This window comes from Mchenga conophoros, linkage group LG7 (assembly GCF_057382185.1).
Source record: "Mchenga conophoros isolate Kocher_MC1m ecotype Shallow Benthic linkage group LG7, M_conophoros_male_GT1.1, whole genome shotgun sequence".
In the NCBI taxonomy this organism is placed as follows: Eukaryota; Metazoa; Chordata; class Actinopteri; order Cichliformes; family Cichlidae; genus Mchenga; species Mchenga conophoros.
The window spans coordinates 1,364,414-1,388,378 of NC_140532.1; the positions used below are offsets into that span (position 1 = coordinate 1,364,414).

At 42.8% G+C, this 23,965-nt stretch overlaps 1 protein-coding gene across 4 annotated transcripts in view; it reads right to left on the minus strand.

Annotated features, from left to right (window-relative positions):
- Window positions 1-317: 317 nt before the first annotated feature.
- cbfb (core-binding factor subunit beta) overlaps window positions 318-23,965 on the minus strand; it is a 28,533-nt gene continuing 4,885 nt past the window's right edge. The window contains exons 3-7 of one of the 4 annotated variants that reach the window (XM_085281436.1): window positions 23,612-23,728; window positions 7,312-7,428; window positions 7,128-7,223; window positions 5,949-6,010; window positions 318-1,127 (exon numbers count right to left, since the gene is read on the minus strand). In XM_085281436.1, the coding sequence (XP_085137562.1) occupies window positions 5,981-6,010; window positions 7,128-7,223; window positions 7,312-7,428; window positions 23,612-23,728 (360 nt within the window). In that variant the 3' untranslated portion in view covers window positions 318-1,127; window positions 5,949-5,980. Of the gene's footprint in view, window positions 1,133-5,948; window positions 6,011-7,127; window positions 7,224-7,311; window positions 7,429-23,611; window positions 23,729-23,965 lie in introns of all 4 variants that reach the window. The other 3 variants (XM_085281435.1, XM_085281434.1, XM_085281433.1) reach the window with 3 other exon arrangements.

The window sequence follows — 23,965 nt, forward strand, 5'->3', positions numbered from 1 at the left end:
TTGGAAGACAAAAGACACACGGACTGACCAACCCTCTCCAGAAAAACACAATTTTCCCAGTTGCTTCCAGAGCCACTGATACTGTAGCATATTTGTTGTTGTCTTACCTTCAGATTGTTGCTACATTACCTGTTATTTCACCGTCACAGGTATCTTATGATAGTGATGTTTTCATAGATAATTACCATTACAGTACAGCAAATGCTGTTAAACCCTAGAGCCTGGCAAAATTATCTTAAAAAAAAAAAAAAGTAAATGCAAGTAAAGTTTCCCTCTTCTTTTATTCCCCCCTCCCCTCCGCCCCCCCCCCCCCTCCCCTTTCCAGCAAAGTGAACTTTGGTCTCAGAAAACAGCAGGCTTTAGGACGTGAGCTAGGTATAATAGGGGTAAACAAGGGCATGCTAACAAATATTAAGTGTTACACAACACTGAACAATGCAGAAACCTTTTTTTAAAATTATTTAAATTTTTTCCAACACCTTTGATGCTGGTAAGCTGTGACCTCAGGCCACAACAAACTCTCTTTAACTGCTTCTTTCAGCTTCTGCCCTCCCTCCCCCGTAATGACATTAAAGCCCTCTGACAACCACTCTTGCTCTATTTTAACAGTAATAGTAATAGAAAATACATTTTGGTATGCAAAACTAGCCCTATCCATCGATTTTCTTTCAGACCTGGACAAAAAATATTAAAGCTTTTAAATCTGAATGACATCCGTGAAAGCCGTGTCACATCTACAATATCCTGTAACATTAACTGCTCGTGTTCAACATTTAAATATTCATATAACTACTTTTTGCCCAGGTCCTTTGTGTCCTCGGCCCTTTTTTCGAGGGTTTTTATTCACTTTCAATTCAATCAATTTTCATCTACATTCAAATATTGAAAACAACAAAACGAGTCACATGTAGAAATGATCACGCGAAACCTTCATCGTTAGAAACAACTGATCTACAACTGCAGTTTCATTCAACTCTTTTTCAGTTGATTGCATTGAAAGTGAATGGACAGCCGGCACGGGTTCTCTACTCTTCCTCCTTGCATAACTTCCTCCTCCTCCTCAGCGCATCTTGTGTTCCATGTCAGCGTTGGCCATGTTTGAGCCAGGGCTGGGGTCCTGCTGTCGTCTGGACTGGTGAGAGAGAGGGATAAAAGGATGGAAGAGGGGGAAAGAGAAGAGCATGTTAAGACGACAGGAGGAAAGAGATGGCAAGGAAGGGATGAGAGAGAAAAAAGACAATAAATTGAGTACAGATTTTCACATGTTAACAAATGTAAGGATTTCTCCAGTCTGGGGCGAACTTCAAAATAATGCCAATGCCCACAGACTCCCAAATTAAAACAGAAGTAAACATATTTACAGCCTTTCCCTACGACCACTGTGAGAGCAAAGTTTTCTTTATAAATCTTCTTTAACACTTAATTAAGGCTTAACGTTAGGAGTTCACCTTCATCGCTGCTAATTCCAGTCACAGAGACGTCTCAGTAAACATTTGTGTTGTTGGTGATTTATGCAATCATCTAATGCAGTGACATGCCAGAGGCTCCAATTAACTTATAATAGTGTTTTATGTAGCACTAATTACAAGGCATGTGTCTGCATACTGGACCCATACAGTCTATGATTGCAGCTCACTAACATTATGTGATAACTCAGCCGCTCTCATCCAAATATGGCCACCTCTGACCCGCCCCCAGCACCATGGCAACAGCAAACATGCCAAGCTTCACTTGAGGTAAGAATCTTTACACAGAGTCTGATTTTCATGTTGAAAAGACTCTACACACACACAGAATTACAAAAGAAAGTTGCAATACCCCAAACTGCCATTAGAGGTACTCAGAGAGCTTCATTACAGCACGACTGTGCTGCTGTTTATACACTTTACCGATGTTGATATTTTAGTTGAGGTAACTGGCAGACAGGCAGGAGAGGCAGAGAGATAAACTGGCTGACGCAGACAAACACACTAACAAAGCAGATTATTGGGTCGAGAGACGAGGCCTTTAAAAATATGTGGGTTTAGTGTCCGCGTGTTTGTTGCGCCGTAGCATGGTCTCTTGGTGTAAAAACCAAAAAACCTGTGGTTGTAGGTTTACATTTAAGTGATAGCTGGGGGAGTTTAGCAGGGGTCAACTGAGAGCAAGAAGGGGGAGAGGTGAAGCAGAGAGCAGAGCAGACAGAAATGCAGACAGAGATAGTAAAGGGTTGCTTAGTTCAAGAGGAATGTAGTTTGTGTCATCTCAGTGACTCACGATAATAGCAGCATACACGCAGTCACACACACACACACACACACACACACACACACACACACACACACACACACACACACACACACACACACACTATGTCATGCTACCATTTTAACTCCTCTTAGCCAGACTGACTCCAGGCCCTGTCAGTCTCCTCTGGAAAGCTTTCTGTTGTTCTATCAACGCTGCAACCATCAAATATTAATGCGTGGCTCATTTAGACTGACTTGCATCAAAGCTGAGTTAATTGATCACACAGCACCATCTGTGCCATGTGCGTATGTACTCCCCAGAAAATGTCATATTGGATTATTCTGTCGCTTTTTTCAGAGCCAATCGGAGAAACCCAAAGAAAACTGGGATACTGAGGCAAAAGGTTTGGGTTGAACTCGATAGCTATTACAGATAAACCATCGTGACTATGACAGTCTCGTGTTTTAGATGCAAGATGATGTAAAACATTAAGAATAATAAGCACCTTTAACAACGGAGCACATAATGTAAGTATTTGTGTTTTGCGTTTACTTGGCCAGCTGTTTACTTACAGAGTTGTGATGCAACTTGCTTCCAGTACCTGCTTGTTGGTAGTTAAAAACCAGTTACAATCATAGTTACTGCTATGAAGCAAAGGTCATTTTCAGAAATGCTCTCACTGAATCTGCTCTGAGAAGAGCACCGGGTACGACGTGATGCTTGTTTACGTGTGTGTGTGTGTGATAAGGAAGAAGACTGCTAATTGTACTTTTGAAATATGTTGTTTTGGTGCTCACATTATTTGGCTGAGGACATGTTGCTGCTCTGTGTTCTCAGTGGTCAAATTGAAAAATGAAAAACAAACAAACTGTTCCCTCTAACATTAACAGCACGTAGCAGTTAATTATGTGACTAAACACACCTTCGTTTATCCAAAATCTCAGGAAACAAGCAAGATTTTAATCAGACAGCGAGAGCTTGAGCGAGTGTTTGTCTCTGCAGAAGGGAGTGGTCCTCAGTAATCATAAGGCCAGAAGAGCTCTCTGTATTGATCCACGTAAAGATGCGAGCCTTCTGTACCACTATAGGCTGCTTAACCACAACTCAATAGTGTGTCAAGTGTGCACACGTGCGTGTTTGTGTGTGTGTGTCTTGATAAACTTGGAGCAAATGTGCTGTATCTGCGAGTTTGTGCACGTGTGCCTGTACAGTATTTGTGTGTGTGTGTAAGTCAAAGCAGGGGGTCTGATGGCAATCAATACTAATGATATATTAATGCTTTTAGTGGCAGCTCATCATTCACCACCAAATCTCTCTGCTCTTGGAGTGCACGTGTGACTGTGTGTGAATGCACTTGTCTAGCTATCCTAGTGGGGACCCGATTGAGTTTTAAACCGCTGACGTGAGGACATCGTAGCGAAGGGGACCCTCGGCCAGTCGTCACATTTTCACACGTCGGGTGTAGGTTTGCCTTAAAGTGAGAATAGAGGTTAGGCTTTCACTGAGGCCGGTGCAACAGATGTGCTCATGAGCAAATCGCATGTTTAGGTTTTGCTATCACTCACCCGGTACGTAAGGCTAAACAGGCCGACTGCATAAAGAGGCTTTTGGTTGGCTCGATTCACTCTGCTTTTGAAACTAAATTCTACTTGTTTGAACTGATCTGAAACAACAGCAGAATAACTGTCCCTCTTATCAGTAAACACAATCACAAACACACAACCACCTGGACTGACAGCATCAGCTAAGCGTGGGGTTTTTGGCAGCGTGTTTATATTTTGGAAAATCACATTTGTGCACGGAAGAAAACCGGATGTTTGTCAGTTCTGTGGCGCTCCTGCTCTTGTCCCATTAGTCTGCTGTACATTAGCTCATTTTATCACATAATGTAACCGGACTGGGAGATGGATCAGCGTGCGTCAGGATTTCACAGGATCCCGATTCCCACTGTTCAATTAGAGTGTCCAGTACATCCAAAGTGTCAGAGCTCCGATCGATTCACTCAAACAGAAGTCAGCACTGAGTGTTTGGACGGCGCATGTGTAAAATAATATTATTTGTGCAGGAGCAGCAAAGGGCGAGCACTCACAGGGATAGCTAAACACACCACGTGTGTGTATGCATGCAGTATTAAAAATGCATCTATTGCTTATACATCCATCATTGTGACAGGCACCCTTTGACCTTGAGTAACTGGAATATCGCTGCGTTTGGATGAAAAATGTTGTGTCTGCCAAAATGACTGGTCTTTTATATTCAATCAGCATTCACAGGAGAAAAAAGACGTCAACGTTTTGCTGCTGATCTATTTGAAAACTTCTCAACCCAAAGTTGGAGCAACATAATTTTCTTAACCTACTAATCGGCCTAATCTTCTTATCGTCATGTGTGTTTTCCAGTACAGGTGAAACAATCAAATTTCCCTCCCCTTTCTATTTTGAAAAAGAGGAAAGAAACGAGAATTTTGCCTCAGCTCATTTTTTTCTTTCTCTTCTGTCGGAGAGAAGAAGAAATTAACTTTGCCTTTGAAGCTCAGACAGGACACAGAGATAACTCGATCACCAGCTAGCGAGACACAGAGAGTTACAGAGAAAGAGAGACAGATGGAGAGGTGGAGTTCAGACCACAGAAATGCAGAGGCTGAATCTGTGCAGCTATTCAGCAACACTCGTCAGGCACACCCAGAGAAAACAACAAAAAGCTGTGGCTGCTGTTTCTAGCAACTCTACAAACTCTGATTCTTTTGGTATGAAACAAGAATTGAAATGTAAAATCATCTGTGGGGCCGTTGCTTTTAGACAGCCACGACTCTTCCTCAGGGTCAGTGCACATTTTTTCTTTGATATAAAATCACGTGAGCTATTATCATTTTATTATTGATTTATATTATTTTGATCTCCATATGTATGAAGCTAAGCTTTATACGTTATGATTCATATATACTGATAAGGATAGCAACAATGTGCTCATGTGCTCCATCTCAAACATGCGTTTTAGTAACACGACCTTCACGTGCGGTTACTTTACTGCACAGTGGAACAGTTTCCATCCTCTGATTGCCGATGTGTCCAAAATCATTTTAAATATGGAAACAACACGTTTATACATTGTGTTAAAGAAGCTAGTGATGGTGCTTCTACTGATTTAGTGAGAGACACAAGGTTTCCTTTTTCTGCCGCAGCCTCGGGGAAGCCACATGAGCTCAGTCACATAAAAGGCAACCTGGATCAAATCTTTCTTTCTGTTTCACACGATGACATTCAGCCTCTCTTTTCTTTCATTTCTGCAGGACCATGTGCCACAAAGCTGTGCCTGAGTCGGCTGTGTGTCTCCTTTTGCAAACTAGCTATGAAACATCACATTGTGCTCACCGAGTCTCTCACACCATTCAAGCATTAAACAAACACAGTAAAATTATAGGAATAAAATTCATTGCAGAGCATGCACAGTCATGAACACACGCACACACACACACACACACACACACACACACACACACACACACACACACACACACACACACACACACGGTGTGGAAATAAAAACATAGAAAATGCTGCAGGTGCTGAGAGACACACACAGACATTAATGGACAAAAACAAGAATGCAGATACACAAATGAAACTGTGGACACACACACACACACACATGCACACACACACACGAGGTGGTTTAGTGCATGACAGTGTGATAGATGGTGAGAAATGAAGGACACAGACCCTGTTCTTTTCTGCTGGCTGTCTGTGTGTCATCAGTCCCAGATTTTAGAAACCACAGGGTCCTAAAAAATAAACAATTTGGGGTTCATTCGGAGGGCGTCAGCTTAGGAAGGATGCCACTGATCTCCCCAAAGCCTTGCTGGGAAAGTGAGTTTGTCTCAAGCAATGAAATGCATTTGGGACACTTTCAAATTTCAAACCTACAGAATCTCAGTTTAGAAATCAGTTTATAGCATCTACGTGCAGTTCAAAGGTCACATTTGAACTACTAAAATGAACACATCACCTTGTTTTGCCAAGTTTGCATCAATTAAACTTCTCAAAGGAATGCACAGAATGAGCAAACTACTTTCCCTTCTGAGGCTTTTGGGAAACCTGACAAAACTGTAGTCATTCAATAGTTCATGAATATCAAGTCAGATCAATTATCAGATTAGAATTACCGCCAAACTGATCATGCACTAAACCTACGGTTCAAACTACAGAAATAATCTTTAAAGAAAAAGAATAATAATTAAAAACAAACTACAGAACACAAGCACACATCACACAACCCCAAGCACTAAGCAAGGAAAGCGATACTACAAATTTGATGCTGCAGATATATATTACACTCTTGATACATTTCTACTTTTAATTCACTTTGATACTTTTCTACTTTCAGCGTCTGAAAGCATCTGTGAGAAAATTCAGCAGAGGATCAAAATCATTTTCAGTGAGCCAATTTATTTTCAGAGTTGCAAACAAGAAACTGCACTACAAGCAAGCTGTGTTGGTGATGCTGTTTGCTCTGTCCAGTCCTGCAAAGCCAGTCTGTGACATAAATATGTTAGAGGGCAAAAAGAGCAGGAGCCGTTTTGCCATTTAATTCTCTTTTTCACACTAAAATGCACCGTAAAAAATAATTACACGTCAAGCTTTGTTGCGACCTCCAGAGCTGCAGTTTGTGTTCACTGTACTGCTTTACAGCTACTATAGCCATCACTGAGAGGCCCAGCATGAAACACTACTGCACGAGTCACATTTCCAACCTTTACATATATGAGAGGTTTTTTTGTTTTGTTCACCACAACAGAATCATTTGGGACCGGCTTTGCAAGACTGAGAAAGATTTCAAGATAAAGTAGAAATTTGAGATAAATAGTCAACATAAATAGTCGGCGATCCCTCGTCTCTCACCTCTAGATCCTCTCTGTGCGATCGCTCTCTGTCCTCAAAGTCTCTCGTCCTGCGTCGAGCCTCTTCGAACGCGGCCTGAGCCAGAGCGTCCTCGTGCTGCGAGCACAAACGACAACAAAGAAAGATCGTAGTTGGTTTCCTGATGAGGAAAAGACATTTGAGTAAAAAGCAGAACTGGTGATACCTGTGCCCTTTCATCATCGTATTCCAGATATCCCATCCCATCCAGCCTTTGTAGGTCGATCCAGCCTTTCCAGATCACACACACACCGTTCAAGATCATAGGGGCCTTTAAATAGACCTGCAAGGACAGCGCGAGAACCACATTAATGTCCACATTTGCCATTTTAAATAGCAACCAATATGTGTTGTGACATTGGTTAAGTATTTGCGGCGCTTATGGTGTTGTTCAAACTCCTCTCATGTAATCACAGTTACATCTAAGCTGTTAAGGCAGATGGCAGTCAGTCATATTAAAAGTACATCAGTTCTTTCTGTAAGAATCACACAAAGATGTGTTATCTGCTCCTCACGACAGAAACACTGGGCGTGCACGGATTGTGCTTTGGCCCTGGGGTGGAGCAGCAGCTTCATGTGAACACGAGTTCATTCGAAATGACGGCTTTAAATCAGAATCTATCGGCTGTTAAAGCTCCGAGTTTGGGACGTGGACGCCTTCCTGCCACTGACCCCTCCTGCTCCATCGTCTGTGAAACAGAAAAACCACAAAGTACGTCAAGGCCTCTCCAGAGACTCTGAGTGTCGGACTATTAAATGACACACACACGCACACATTTGCAATTACAGATGTGTGCACGTGCGACTGGTCGAGGTCGTTGAATGTACACGAATGTTTGTGTGAGTGATGCTTTCACTCCTTTGATACAGTGTAGCTAAAATGATCAAACGTGAGTGTCGCATATCAAAAACATCTTCTTTGTGTTCGTTTTTAGAGGCATTTGAATTTCAAAGCCTCTGGAAAAGGTCTGCGGCTTCTTTAATGGTCTCATTCAGACATTAGACTGCACAGCTTTCATCCCTTTCATTATTCATTGAAAATAAATGTAATCTTGCCTCAAATGTCACGTGTTTTCAGTTAAGTCAGAAAGAGAAACGGAACAACATTAGCCGATCGATAGTAGACTGTCCACGTCACTCTTCTTTGACCTTGTTTTGTCTCTGTTTTGTCTTTCCGTCAGTGAGAGAGGTGAAATAGCTGTGATAATAAAGGGACTAGAAGCGCTCACTTATATTTCATGAGCCCTCGTCTCTCCCTTGTTTGCTGAGCAGCACAGTGCGTTGGGAGAGGATCAGGCTGTGGTCAGGGTGCGTATGCCACAGTCTGCATGTATGCACGAACTGAGTTTAGACCACGTTCGCATCTGTAGGATCACAAAACTATTTCTCTGTTTGGATTTGCTGTTCAAGTAGCTGCAAACTGAACTACTTCTCAGTATTTGGCAATACATAAAAAATAATTAGAGTTTTTTTGGGTTCCATCAAAATACTTGAGGAATAGAAAACACACGACACCAATAGCTCAAACGCTACACTTTATTTCCTGTCTAGTCTAACTTTGTTTGACTTGCTGGGCAGGCAGCATATTCAGGGTGTAGCTGCCTGCTGTGGCCAAAGATACCTCTGCCTCAATATGCCTTAAAAACGCTTATATTTGATCACATTTCTCCCTTCCTCAAAAACATACTGGGCTCATTCTACCAGTCTTTGTGCTCCTGAGAAAGGCCCTCAGAGATCAATAAAAACCCATATCTAATAAATCAGTATCAGCTTGTTTGCAGCGCCCTGAACTGAGGCAAAACCCCGAAGAAGCAGCCAAAAACAGTCAGTTAGTTAAAACACAGTCAGACTAAACAATGAATTTCACAAGATTTAAGAAATTATTTCAGCCAAAAGAGTTCATAATGTACGATGCAGGACACTCAGCCTTCGTCCTTTTCTTTACTCTGATGTCTGTAACCCAATGAAGCAGCACCTCTGACAGATGCAGAGAGTGTATTTGTCAGGGTGGGAAGCTGTGAGGGGCTATTTTTATCAACATCAATAAGTATTTTGGTATGAATGAACAAAACTTAAACACATCCACAGACACACAGATGACTGGATTTCTCTGAGTGACACTGGGTGAGCTTTATGGTCCTGCATTTTTACTCAGGCTATTTTTGGACGCTCTCTCACAGGACCTCTTTTACGACAGCTACCCACACTGCACCGGGGTTGCAGGGGAGACCGCACCCCAAGAGACTGTGGGTTTTTGTGTTTATTCGAGTGAATGTTTTTCTGTGTGTGTGTGTGTGTGTGTGTGTGTGTGTGTGTGTGTGTGTGTGTGTGTGTGTGTGTGTGTGTGTGTGCGTGTGAAAGCAAGAGAGAGCAAGAGGAATGGCTTCCACATCTGTGGGGCTGCATATTGCTTTTAAAAGAAAGCTTCATTTAGCTTGACAGGGAAAACGCACGTGTGTGTGTGTGTGTGTGTGTGTGTGTGTGTGTGTGTGTGTGTGTGTGTGTGTGTCTGTGTGTGTGTGTGTGTGTGTGTGTGTGTGTGTGTGTGTGTGTGTGTGTGTCTGTGTGTGTGTGTGTGTGTGTCTGTGTGTGTGTGTGTCTGTGTGTGTGTGTGTGTGTGTGTGTGTGTGTCTGTGTGTGTGTGTGTCTGTGTGTGTGTGTGTGTGTGTATGAGGGGAAAATATGTAGAAATGGCCCGACCACAGACTTCCTTTTGAGAGAGAACCATGTCAACCCCCACATCCATTTACTGAGACACACACGTGAAGACAGGAGAACTCACACACTGCAGTGAATATGAAAAACAAGCAGAGTGAAATCCAGTGGAAATGCGAACCACTCAGTGAAGCGTTGCCTTATTCTTGGTCTCAGAGACTATGTATGTACTGATTTAACTGGTAAGAGTTACACATACTTTATAAAGTGCGACCATCCACTGTGAGTCTTCCTCACAACAACATTTGAAGCAAACTTCACGTTTTCACTTGTAAGAACAAACAGACTCTAAAACCACATGTGCCTATGTGCTTCGTCATCACACGTGAAGTTTACTGAGGTTAAATATATTTCACATGGTTTCCCATAACCGTGCATTTACCAGGGCGCCGCTGCTGTTTCTGTGTTAAAGGGCTGAGCGTGCATACAGACTTCTATTAAGTGATGTTAAGCATGAAAAACAGTTTCCTTGGCTCAATTTTGTTCTTTTACTTGGAGTTTGGGCATTTTGTGAGAGAAATCATTCACTATTTTGAGTCCATGGCCTTTCAAATCGTACTATCTCTTTGATAGGATCATCTCTGTGAGCTGTAATGCAAAGGCAAATCTGTGCTGTGATGCCTGTAAAAGCTGTAGTTGTAAAATGATTCATCATTTTCATTATTCGAATGTTAGATTTTATACCAGCGAGTCTCCAGTGGAGCCTGTGACAATCTGAGATGTGTTGGATTTATTTCCATTGAGGTCAAAATGCTTCTTTTGTCTTTTTCTCCGATCAGATCGATTTCTCTTTGGACTCTAACATTAAATCCTCAACACAGGAATCTCGCAGCATTGCACTGAATATATATATATTTATTTCTTAAGTGAATATTTTGTCTTCTTTCCGTTTTTGTAAATTGCTTTTAACGTTTGGTTGAATAGGTGCAGTGTCGTGTGGTTCTTGCTAAGTAATTACGACTTATTTTAAACCAGTGTGTGAGTGCACGTGTGTGCGTTGGTCTTTGGTGGGGTTCTCCTGATGATATTATAGAGTCACAATCAGCATCTTTTTTGTACTGCTTCTTATCCATCCATAGAAATGCAGACGTATGAGTGAGGCTAACATTGTCACACTCATGCGTTGACATCATGCTCGCTCTCGTCTGTCTCTTGGTACTTCACACAGCTTAGATTGATGATGGACACGAAGAGGTCACTTAGGCTGCGTTCACTCTGCAGGTCTTAATGCTCAATTCCGATTTTTTGATCAAATCCGATTTTTTTGTGTGCTTGTTCACACTACAACTAAAATGCGACAGCAAACGCGCTCTGTTTAGACCCAGAGCAAACAGCATTGCTTGACTGATGGCCCTTTAATATAAAGACTTCGGACTTTACGTTTCCCAATTTTTTGCTTTAAATTATTTTGTTATTTACATAATAATGTAAATGACAGTTTACATAATAATTTACATAATAATATTTACATAATTATGAGAGGAGCGCTGCTTCTAGCTGCAGATTTCTGTCAGAATCTGCAGATTATACAGAACAAATAAAATGTTCACGTTGTCTTCCCAACAGTTTCACTGACATCTACACCGGATGGCCAGGAAGCGTTCGCGATGTCTTCTCCGGCGCTGATAATCGGCGTCTGTCTTGTGTCAGTGACGTAAAAGACGGATTTAATGCGACATGACCATCAAACAGCAGTCGCTTTCTGAAACATCAGATATGTATCGGATTCAGCACCACATACCAAAGTGACCCAGATCGGCTTTGAAAATATCAGATTTGTGCCGTTCACACTGTCACACCATGATCGGACAGATGGTCGCAGAGGGTCAGAAAAGTCGGATTTGATGCGCTTTCGCCTGCAGTGTGAACGTAGCCTCAGTGATTGGATGGCTGGTGAAATATCCTGACTGACCTGTTGTGACCTTCACAGGTGTGTTTGTGGATCATCTCTGCTCACTGTGACATGTTACTCTGACTGGTTTTAAATTCTCCTCATGTGTTATTGACCGCTGATGAGGATTGTACGTGACAGGAACAACCAGTTCGTTTGTGAATGAGTGTGAATTATATTTCTTCTGTGAATATTTGCATTTGTGTAAAGAATAGAAATCTAATTATCGTATTTTCTTCCACTTTGTCAGAAAAAACTGAGCCAAGCAAAGACGTATCACATGCTAACACATCCACCGAGCCGCCGGTTATTGTAAGTGCTTTTGAGATTGTGTGTGTGTGTGTGTGTAACAAAGAGAAAGGCAGAGTATATGTTGGCAGACATTGCGTGACGCAGATGGAGGGAGATGTGTTGGCATACTGCCCTTCATTCAGCCTGATGCCAACCATCTAGTCAGCACAACAACCCACTACAGCGCGCACACACACACAGACCAGTGCCCACAAAGTGTGTGTGATCACAATGGGTATCTGTGTTTCAGCCCTTTGAGTTGTGGCAGTGCGTCTCTCCTACACATGTCAATGCACACGCAAACACATTCGAGTAACACAAAAACGTGCCTTCTTTAATTCCTCCGCCACAATTCAGCGCATAACTTTTTTGCTTTCAGGCGTGTGTGTGTGTGTGTGTGTGTGTGTGTGTGTGTGTCTACTGTCTAAGCTGGAGGCACCGACTCATTTAGTGCAGTAATTATGTTATTATCCAGAAGAATGTAACATCAGTGTCTGGGGGGTTGAATGTGTCGATTACAAAGAGTCACTCAAACACCAGCGTGTGTGTGTGTGTGTGTGTGTGTGTGTGTGTGTGTGTGTGTGTGTGTGTGTGTGTGTGTGTGTGTGATTTAGATTAAAGACAATCTGTAGTGACTATGTGGAAATCTGTGTGTGTGTTATTCACACAATAAACACGTGCCCTTGTGTGCGTCTGAGTCAGCAGCCAGATGCTTTCTTTTCTGCCTGCTTTCCCCGTTCGCTCCTTTTATCTCATCACCCATGTGATCGCCTCGTATGATACAGGACCACGGACTGCTCTGAAGAATGGAGGGATTTTGTAAAACAGTCTCAGGACAGCTGCGAGGATAATAAAGTGCACATCACATGAATCATTCCTGATTCATCCACAGCACACACGACGGCCTTTTCACAGCCAGCAGACCTCGTTTTCTCATCTCTGGAAGTTAAAGCAGAGAAGCTGAGGGAGACGTTTGGAAAGAGTTTAGGATAGAATAGAATAGAATAGAATTCAACTTTATTGTCATTGCACATGCACAGGTACAGGGCAACGAAATGCAGTTTGCATCCATCCAGAAGTGCTTAGTGATATAGCTATAGATTTAGGATTTTAGTCTAAAGCTCGATGGATCGAAGCTCAATAGTTATCAACAGTGTTGGTCAAGTTACTTGAAAAAAGTAATCAGTAACTAATTACTGATTACCTCCCCCAAAAAGTAATCCAGTTACTTTACTGATTACTTATTTTCAAAAGTAATTAGTTACTTAGTTACTTAGTTACTTTTTAAAAACACGATTTACAACCTGAAGAGGTGATAAAGTGATAGATCTTTCAGCCCAATTCTACTTTTTCTACATAATCCATCATACAAAATGTCATCAAATGGAAAAGTCTCTTTTTAAAACTTGTTTTATTAGTTTTAATCTTTTAACTTTATGCATCAAGCAAACATTTAATTATCTGCAACATTCTCTGACTGGAAGAAATTAGTTTAACATTTAAACCTATTTTCTGCACATTCCAGCACATAAAATAAAATATTTTTTGTGTTTACACTCAGTCTTTCAAATAGATGCAAGTAAAACACAGCAGAAAATAAATAAAGTCAAAGACTCAGCGGTCCTGTTGCTCTATTTTCACCTGTAAAGCAGGAGTGGGGTAGGCGGAGGGTTACCCTGGTGCAGGTGTGCCGCGGTCAGTGGAAGAATCCGCGAGTTTCTCTGTGAGTTTCCCATTACGTCGTAGCTACTCGGTGCTTGTTGGAAGTTTAGGGGTTTTTTCGCTGTAAAAAGAAGTTTTCTTCCCACGCACAGCGGACACTAATGTTTTTGTCACTTTTTATGGAATCAAACTCAAAGTAAGGTCAGTACTTCCACGCTTTAAACGCTGCACGCTCATACTCTCTCTGCACTCCATATGTGATCCATTGTTGATCTGCACACAGCTGTTGCCAGAACGTCACACTCGCTTACGTCACTGTCATGAGACATTCTCGCAAAAAATCACGGTTTAGTAACGCAGTAACGCAACGTTCCTACGGGAAAGTAACGGTAATCTAATTACCGTTTTTGCAATAGTAATCCCTTACTTTACTCGTTACTTGAAAAAAGTAATGGGATTACAGTAACGCTACTGCCCATCTCTGGTTATCAACATGAACACGCTGTGATATCGCTGATGTAGGTCGTTTTGAAACCATAGTGATCAGTCAATGAAACCAGACAGAAATGGTTAATCCACTGAAATATACTCAGAATCATTATGCTAATAATGATGCAAAGGAAAATACCATAAAGCGCTAAAACAGCTGTGCTCACCTTCATGGTTACAGTCACACAGACTGATCCTGCAGCCATGTTATGCATGCAATAACATTAAAATCGATTCTAACTACAAAACGATTTAAAACCAATTTCCCGTCTCCAGAGGTTTAAAACTACACCATTTTACACAGACGTGCCAAAAACTGCAGGTCCTTGGATTCATGCTTGAGTCAGTCCCTAAAGACCTCCAACTTTAACAAAGAAATCGACAAACTTACAGCCTGGTACAAAAAGCCAGCTTGCAGCTCCATGACAACTCTGTGGGGTTTACTTTAAAGCAGGGGTGGGGAACTCCAGGCCTCGTCCTGCAGGTTTCAGATCGCACCCTGGGTCAACACACCTGAATCACATGATTAGTTCATTACCAGGCCTCTGGAGAACTTCAGGACATGTTGAGGAGGTCATTTACCCATTTTATCAGGACACATCTAAAACCTGCAGGACACCGGCCGTCGAGGCCTGGAGTTCCCCACCCCTGCTTTAAAGGCTTCGAAGGCTTAAAAGTATGTGTAATTAAGAGCTTGACCACTTCGAATGAGGCTGGTGCTTACGCAGTTGGCTGTGACCTCTAGCTGTGTTCTTGGTTTCAGCTAAGCGTCTTGTGTTTTTTAAGACCTCTTTTAATGTAATAATATAACACATAATACAGCTGCTGTGTGGTTAACTGTTAACAACCTGTGTAAAAACTGAGTGCTGCAGTTTTTCTCTGCGAATGAACCTTTAATAGCAATAACTGGAAACTGTGTGATGTGCTCACATGTACTTTCTGAGCTAGCTAGAGCTAGCTTAGCACAGTCCACCCTCATGTCCAAATATGGTCACTTTTGGCTCAAACATGGAGGAAAATGTAAAGCAAATGAATGACTAACTCAGTGCTTATGAAAAGGCTCAAACTCAGAGCTGACAGTAATGATGTTACATATAAAGTACAGGTTGACTGTCATGCCTTTAACTGTTAAACTGCGATAAGTATTTTCACCTCAAAGATTAAAGTCATAGACCTGTGTGTGTGTGTGTGTGTGTGTGTGCCAGGTGTGACAGCAGCAGGTGTAGATAAAGCACGTTACTGGCCTTCTGTTTCTAATCCCCTGCTGAATACAGCCTGCTCTGTCTGTCCTACACACACACACACACACACACACACACACACACACACACACACACACACACACACACACACACTCACACACACACCTGCTAAAGCAACAGAAGTATAATAGCAGGGTACTCTTCTACTGTATGACCACTCTCTCTTCTTCTGCCTTTCCACCCTGTAATTATAAAGACTGCAAAACAACACGCGACACACTCACACACACACACACACACACACACACTCACACACACACACACACACACACACACACACTCACACACACACACACTCACACACACACACACACACACACTCACACACACACACACACACACTCACACACACACACACACACACACACACACACTCACACACACACACACACACACTCACACACACACACACACTCACACACACACACACACACACTCACACACACACACACACACTCACACACACACTCACACACACTCACACTCACACACACACACACACACACTCACACACACACACACACACTCACACACACACTCACACACACTCACATGCGCGCCACATGACAAACAGTAACTGCCAGGTCATCTTGGATGATGTCAAATAGGACTTTGAGCTTCCATCTAAATGATCTGAGACAGATGTGAGAGGAAGGTGAAGACAAACAAACACGAACCCACGAAGAAGAAACTTTTCTCTATGTGCAAACTGATTCACAGGCCTCACTTTTCAGTTTTCACAGAGCGAAAATGTTGAAACTTTTTTCAGGTCATATCTTTGTATTGCAAAACAATTGTTCCTGGCAGTTGGTGCCTCTATTGTGAGTGACTTGGCCCTGCCCCAGTCTGAATCTCTAATTGCCCGGAGACACATAATGTGCATCATTGCTATGCAAAGTCCTTTCTGTGTGCACCAGAGGGCCAGAAACTGTGGCATGTTCCTATGGCTTTCATGGAAATATCATGCAAATCCTTCCACATGCTGGAGATGCACTTACAAACAAGAGAGAGCACGAGCTCGTACTAAATATTTTTCCAAAGACTCACACGTGCTGACACGCACCAGCACATTTTGCATTGCCAAATATTCTGCAGACACAGTTTACCTGATATGATTGCAGATTTCCAAAGCATTGTGTTTGTGTTTTTTTTTCAGTCCAGCAACTGAAGAGAAGCTGCAGGACATCAGAGGAGGTCCAAAGCCAGAAACCCTGGAGATGAAGGTTACGTCCCGTGTCATGTGACCTGGAGAAAGTCTGCTTTACTCAGCTACTGGAGCAGGAATCAAATCATTTGTGTTTTTTGTATCTCGCTATTCTCATTACATTATTATTTTCATCATGCTTGATTTTGTCAACACGGTTGACAGCCGTGTGGAGGATGGGGAGGTGGGGGCGGAGCTTAATGTCCAAACAAGAAAATGATTTATATCTGATCAGGCAAAGAAAAAAACTTCGCAGCAAAGCAGCAACATTTTCCAAATAGCAACAGGTTGCCATGTTTACTGTGATGCAGGAAAACAGATGCATCTTGTAGGTTTGAAATAATGATGTTGCAGACATCGCTTTGTGTTTGGCACGTCGTTCTCTTGTGGAGAAACGCGCTGTTGCCGCTACACCGATCCACAAACTGCAGCTGATCCTGTTCATTGGGTTTGAAGCAGCTCAGCCAACATCAGCGTGTTTCAAAGCTCAGCTTCCAATCTGTGCTCATCCAGCATCTTCTCAGTATTTAGCAGTTTCCCTTTTCCCATGTAGACTTACATGCAAACCAAAGGTGATGGAGACCAAAGTGTAGTAAGTTAATGGGGAAACAGTGTAGTTCACATCACAACGTGCTGTGAGTTTTCTACACATATCCCTTTAAACCATTTTAAAGGTTTTCTGTGAGCTTGGGTGTGAAGCTAAAGCAAACACACGAAAAGCCTTTAGTTAGTTAATGCGTCTTTTACGAGGATGGTGGTTCAACACTGCTCACTAAATTTCTGTGCTGGCTCACACTTTAACTGTTGTTGATGCTGAGATTTCTGAAAAACCAGCTGTATTTGTCAATGTTAGGAAGGCTTAGGGCGCTGCGATGACGGCAACAAAAGAGCACATTCACCTTTGTCCTCGTTCTGAACGTGAATTATGAATGAATGAAATGAGGAGAAGTGAATTCTTTCCTTGATGTGCTTTCAGGGCACGTGAAATGCTGCCAGTGCACCCGCTGACCACATTTTGAGAACCCTAAGCTTAAAAAAAGAAGAATAACTCAGAGGTACAAAGTACACATAAAACTGCATAATGTATAAAACATTTCCACTCAGAACACTGGCTGTCCTTCTTTAGAGGCAGGAAAACAATAAAAACAGCAACGGGAACGAGAAAAGTGTGCGATCGCGTCAGGACATCTGAGGCTCACAGGGACAGAAACACACAGGTGAACTGTTGCACATACTTTGTTCCAGCTCAGCACACGTTTACTGGAAGAGAAGGACTAAGAGCAGAGGAATGGGACTGACACACTCGTGCTGGATTCCTCACCAGAGTGAGCTCGCGCTCTGTTCAAGCCCGAGTCCAGAAAGAGAGCTCCATTCAAACACAAAGACACGATGTGAACATGCAGCACGGGGACGCGCACAAAGAGCATGCAAACAGAGGACACTAGACAGAACAGTGCATTGTGGGAGTGGGTGTGGTCATTGATCTGAGCCCTTGAGCAGGAAACATGATACTCTGTGGGAGGAGAAGCACATGGATGTGTGTGTGTGGATGTGTGTCTCTGTGGGGCTCAGATCAAAGTTTACTTTAACTTATTTCAATCAAACAACCTTCATTAAAATGAACGGAAAAGCCACTCGGGCTGTCTGAGAAGTAACACACACACACACACACACACACACACACACACACACACACACACACACACACACACACACACAGGCTTGGATGAAGAGAAGCAGTAGCAGAGGGAACCAATTAGTGGTCTGGCTTTGATGATGTCACTGACAAGTCACGCACCGATGGCACAGCTTCCGTTCAGAGGGAAACATAACACCGCACACCGCGCACGCACACATGCACGCACACTTGATGCTGCTGTGACAGAGTCCTGGAGGCTTAAAGCCGATGTATAAATTAGAGGGCAGCAGAGGCGTCAGATAAGAAATGATTTGCGAGGGCTTGTGTGTGTCAGAGAGATCGCTGCCATCTGGAAGAACTTTTTCACCATCTTTGAAAACAACTCTGAGGTTGGAGCACAAAGCAGACAAACACACTGAAATGCACATTTAGGTTCACAGCTGGCGTCTTCTCACATTGATCAAAGAAGCCAAAGCACTTTGCATCCATCACAGTGTACAGTGTAATTCTGACATTGACTTCATTTGAAATGTCCACTTTCTGCAGCAGTTGATTTGCACCACTGTTGTGTATCTAACCTAAAAAGAGCGACATTTTCAGAGTGACTATGATTGCGAACATTCTTCTTCTGAAAGCTGTCGATGACTCAAAAGTTGTCCGTTTACTCTTGGCGTGGAGCTGCGACGGTGCAATAACATACATCAACAGCTGTGTCCATATTTGCCATATTTTCTATTCACTCCTATCGATCTGGAACAACTTTTATCTGCAGGCACAATAATAGTATCTAATCATTTGGCACGGAGAGGCACCAACAAAGAGAAAGTAAGGCCCACTGGGTGTGCGACATATTTGTGGTGTGAATTAATATAAAAAGTGGAGTTAATTGCCATCAGTTGTGCTGTCATGACAAACGGTAAGTTATCACCTGACGATCCTTTAAAGTTTTTTGGGTTGCAAGCTCGACGACTTTGCAGATCTGATTACTTCTCACAGCAGAAGAAAAAGTGTCAGTGCAGGCTCGTCGTACCGGATCAAAGTCAGAACACTTAACAGAGACGGAGCCTCAGCGCTGAAAACCATCACACAGCATTCACACAACTAGACCTTTACAGTTCATACACGTATGACTGAAAATGGCCTGGTTCATGAACAGGTTTTCAGTTAGTTTTTCTGCGTCTTCACACGCAAAAAATTCACTCTATTAGGCACACCCGTTCAACTTCTGCTTAATGCTAATATTTAATCAGCCGCTCACATGGCAGCAGATCAATGCATTTAGGCGCGTAGACATGCTCAGGACATCCTGCAAAAGAGCATCCGAATGTATCACAATAAAAAGTAAAGAAAGGAGAAAGTATTCAGTGAGCAGCAGCTTTGGCAAAAGTACCTTACTGATGCTGAGGTCAGGAGGAGAAGGCAACTGCAACTAGAAAAATTTGCATTTCCTGCGAAAATGCTGTGTGGATGCCTTAATGCTGAAGTTGCCTGCTGAAAAAGCTGAAAAAGTTGAAAACTTGCAAAAAGTTGTATGGCGGTGAAGAAGCAGAAAATTGTTGCTGAAAAAAAAAAATGTTGCCATGAGCAGGATTCGAACCTGGCCCTCCTGGTCTCAAGGCAGCTACTCATCGCACTGAGCCAAGCTTATTCTCACAAAGAAGAGATGGCGAGACTGACAATTCTGCTGAAATGAGCAGAAGCGGCTGAGAATTGTGCTGATAAGAGGTGAAAAGGCTGAAAACTTTGCAGAAAAGAGGTGAATCAGCAGAATTTCTGCTCAAAAGAGTTTTTTTCTGAAAACAGCTGAAAATAAATTGGTGAAAAAGCTGAAATTTGTGTTGAAAAGAGTTAAAAAAGTTAAACTGTTAACTGAAAGAAATATTGCCATAAGCGGGATTTGAACCCGGGCCTCCCAGTCTGAGAACAGCTGCTCATCTCAATGAGCTAAAACACCAGTCAACCCAGTGAGGAAAATCAGTGACCCCACTTATAATGCGGAAGAAATGGACAAAAAATATTGCAAAAAAAAAAATTCAATATCTCAAAAAGTATAGAAGTTATGAGCACCAAAAGTCATTGTACCCATTAGCAGAAACAGCAGAATTTTTAAAAGTTTGAACGGTGAAAATTGGCTGAAAACTGAGGGAGTAGTTAAGTGCCAAAAAACATACGGAAGCAACTAGATTATAGTGGAATAAAGAATAAAGAGAAACAGGAACTCAATAGTGTGGATGCCTTTGAGGGCATCCACACTATTAAACCTCTTGTAACAACCAAGAAGAGCATCTCTGAATAACAATACACCAAACCCTCACACAGATGTACTACAGCAGCAGAAAGCCACAACACTGGTGACACTGCTGACAACAAGTGGACTGCACAATCATCACATCTCAATCCAAAAGAGCACCTTTACTTTAGCACCTTGGGTCCGAACAAGTACAGCAACCCAACGGTGTTATGGCCTCTTCACCTCGATTCTTTTGGGTCAATGAAAAAGGCGGTGTCTCGAGCTGTCCTGTTAAAAGCTGCAGAGTAGAGGAGTAGAGGAGGAGGATGGGAATGTGGCGAGAAAGGCAGATATCCATTTTAGAAACGTGGTTACTCCCACGAAAGAATCAACGAAGGGGAAAAGCGATTTTTAAGGACTTTCATGAACAAAAAAATGACTTAACAAGCATCTAACAAATCACATATTTATGTGAATAACGATAAAGGTAATGTGCTTAAACACGATGTACTACTCTGATTACAGAAGAAAGCACCACTCAGTATTTGAAACTTAAATAATAGTGTAGTTGTTTTGTCGTTAATCAGCCAACATTTATTTAGAAATGGGTTTAATTTTCAGGTCACACCTGCCTCTGAACAAGGCACGGCTGACCCAGATAGACCAATCCAACGCTGAGCGCGACGCAAAGTCAAACCGAAACATAGTGACCGGGGAAGTTTTGACATTTTAAATGCTCCAAAACTCTAAAATAAGAACCGTGCTGTAGTCTGTTTCAGACGAAGCTGCTGCCGGCGCTACAGTTCCTGTTCAGAGGCTTGCTAGCAACTTAGCAGCTAACACTAAAATTAACCTCCTCCACAGCTGGCTCCCATTAGCCTGCAGCAAAACAGAGAGCCTGTAACTTCTACACTCCCTGCCTCTCTCCCTCTTTCTTACACACACACACCATATGCTCAGTCGCCAAGTTTAACCTGGCTGTGCCACTCTTTTGGTTTGGCACCATCAGTGTTTGGAAACGAAGGCGGGAAAAGGGGAGAAATGGAGGGGTAGAGCAATGAAGTGAGGATGAGAGTGAGTAAAGGAGTGGGGGATGAAGCCCACAGCGTGGGAGTGAGGATATGTGCAAAACATACCGGGAGTGGACGGAGGGTTGGGTGGACCCATTTTCTTTACCATTTATCTAACTTAGGGACCCAAAGGATCTGGATCTAAGTCCAGCTGGCAGAGTGAAAAAAGGAGATGCAGTATGGATGTTGGCATAAAATCAAAAGAATAACGAACAGAGAAAGGATCAGGAGAACTACAAGAACGATAACCCCATTTATATCTAAAGTTACCCTGTGCTGTAATTTCATTTTGAAAAGTTTTCGCCTGCACCAATTGTTTTGCAAGCAGTTAAAACCCCCAACGATCCCCAAGCATCGGGTTTCTCTGTGTGGGTTAGCCGTGACAGTAATTAAGAGAAGAAGTTGCAACGTACACGAGATCTCTGGCCTGGCCTGACAGTCATCTTCTGCAGGAAGGTCCAGTGGGATAGCGAGGCAGGCTGTGAGTGTGTGTTTGTGTGTTTGTGTGCGTGAAACTAAAGACGGGATACTGGTGGAGTAACGCTGCAGAAACTGTACACCGAGTGCACGAACAAAGGTTCTGCACTGATACGGCAGAGTGGAATTGTTTGCGCTCGGGAAACCACGCCCTCCTGTATTTTTTAATGGAAATGAATCTTACATCAAAGAAAAGACCGAAATCGTTCTGTCTTTTGTTGGAGAAGCATGAAAGGAGCCGGACAGCGAGCAGAAGGACTCGTTTGTGTTTCAGTTTAAAACATGAATATGGAGTCAAACGCCACGCTGTCAGCACGAGCGTCAGCACGAGCGTCAGCGTTGTTCGTCTCACGAGGGAGACACAGAAAGCGAGGCCTCGACTTTGGTGCTACGAAACAACTGTTGAGCTGCTTTACATTGACAAGTGCTGGCCTCATTAAAACTTCATAGATCTGTGAGCACCATTAAGGTGACAGAGAAGAGGAGAGTCTTACACGCAAACTGTGCCTCGGCCGTATACGCATGCATCCTTTTGCCTGACACTAAACACAAAGTCTGCAAAATGCTAATCACCCATTAACACGAGTGCATGCACACACACACACACGAGTTCCCAACGTCAGGGCACTTGAGCTAAATAATTAACAGTGTGAGATTAGCCCGTCAGCCTCAGGGCACGGAGGTCCATCGATTCCCCAGAATGCATTTTTAATGAGCCGCCAGCCGGCATTCATTTCAGCTGGCCAGTGTCCGTGGAGGGTCTTCTGACACACGCACACACACAACCATAGGAAGAGTCCAGGCTTGGCGCCAGGGGACACAATTAACATACACATAAACAGGGCAGCGCCGGTTTCCCGAGCAGTGGATATTACTTTGGAAACAGCAGCAAACTAACATCTTCTGAGCTCTCTAAGTTGTTTAACTTCTTTGATGTTAGAAGAGGCTCAGGCCTCAAACAAGGTTTTCATCAATTTGCTGTCGTGAGAGACGAAGCTCGGCAGCGATTTCACCTCTGAGAACAAGATCCTGTTCACAGCGTCACAATCAGCCCACGCTGGTTTAAAAGCTTATCTTTGCAAAAAAGACAAAATGCGTCCAAACGCTCATTGATCCTTCAAGTCCATCGTGGGCACCTGTACGACCCCTGACACCCAAATCAGTGTTTTTTCTGTCAGCTGTTATTGGCTAAAAGTTGAAGTCAAATGTGTCCTGATACACGTCTACTCAGAAATTCACATGAGGCTTTTTTTGGTCTTTGGTGTCATTTTCATTTCTTGAATAAAAGCGGAACAGAAAGCAAAGGGGCAGACGCCATTTCTCTATTTTTTTTGTTAAAAGTTTCACAATGTCAACGTCATATGAATCAAGCACACATGACTAAACATCTGTTTTCAAACCTGTGGAGGTTTTGCTGTTTGCGTGATTAAAGGTGCAAACAGTGTGTCTCGCTGCTTGACACTGACTGCTGCCCTTCACACTACAAAATGAAAGAAATGTGTTTGCTGGAGCTGGTGCATCTTTCACTCATCCTACCCTTCCCGACTCCCTTTCGAAGTCGACGTATTCCCTCGTAGGAACCTGCCTCTGATCTCCGTGCAGGTTGGCTGGGAAGAACTGGAGAGAGAGGTTGGTACCTGTCGCTACGAAGGCCTGTGGAGAAATGGAAAATGCACAATTGAGTCGGTCAGAGGTGAAACGAGATCATTTGAAATGTGCATGAAGTTTTGAAAACAGATGTCAACACATAACTTTTTAGACAACTGGTGTTTTGACTTCAAAATGCTCATTTTCATTTAGCTTCTGAGAAAAATAACAATATATTTTATGCAGGACTTTGGTACCACAGGTCTTCACTATCCAGCGGGTGAAGTTATGGTGATGCTGTTA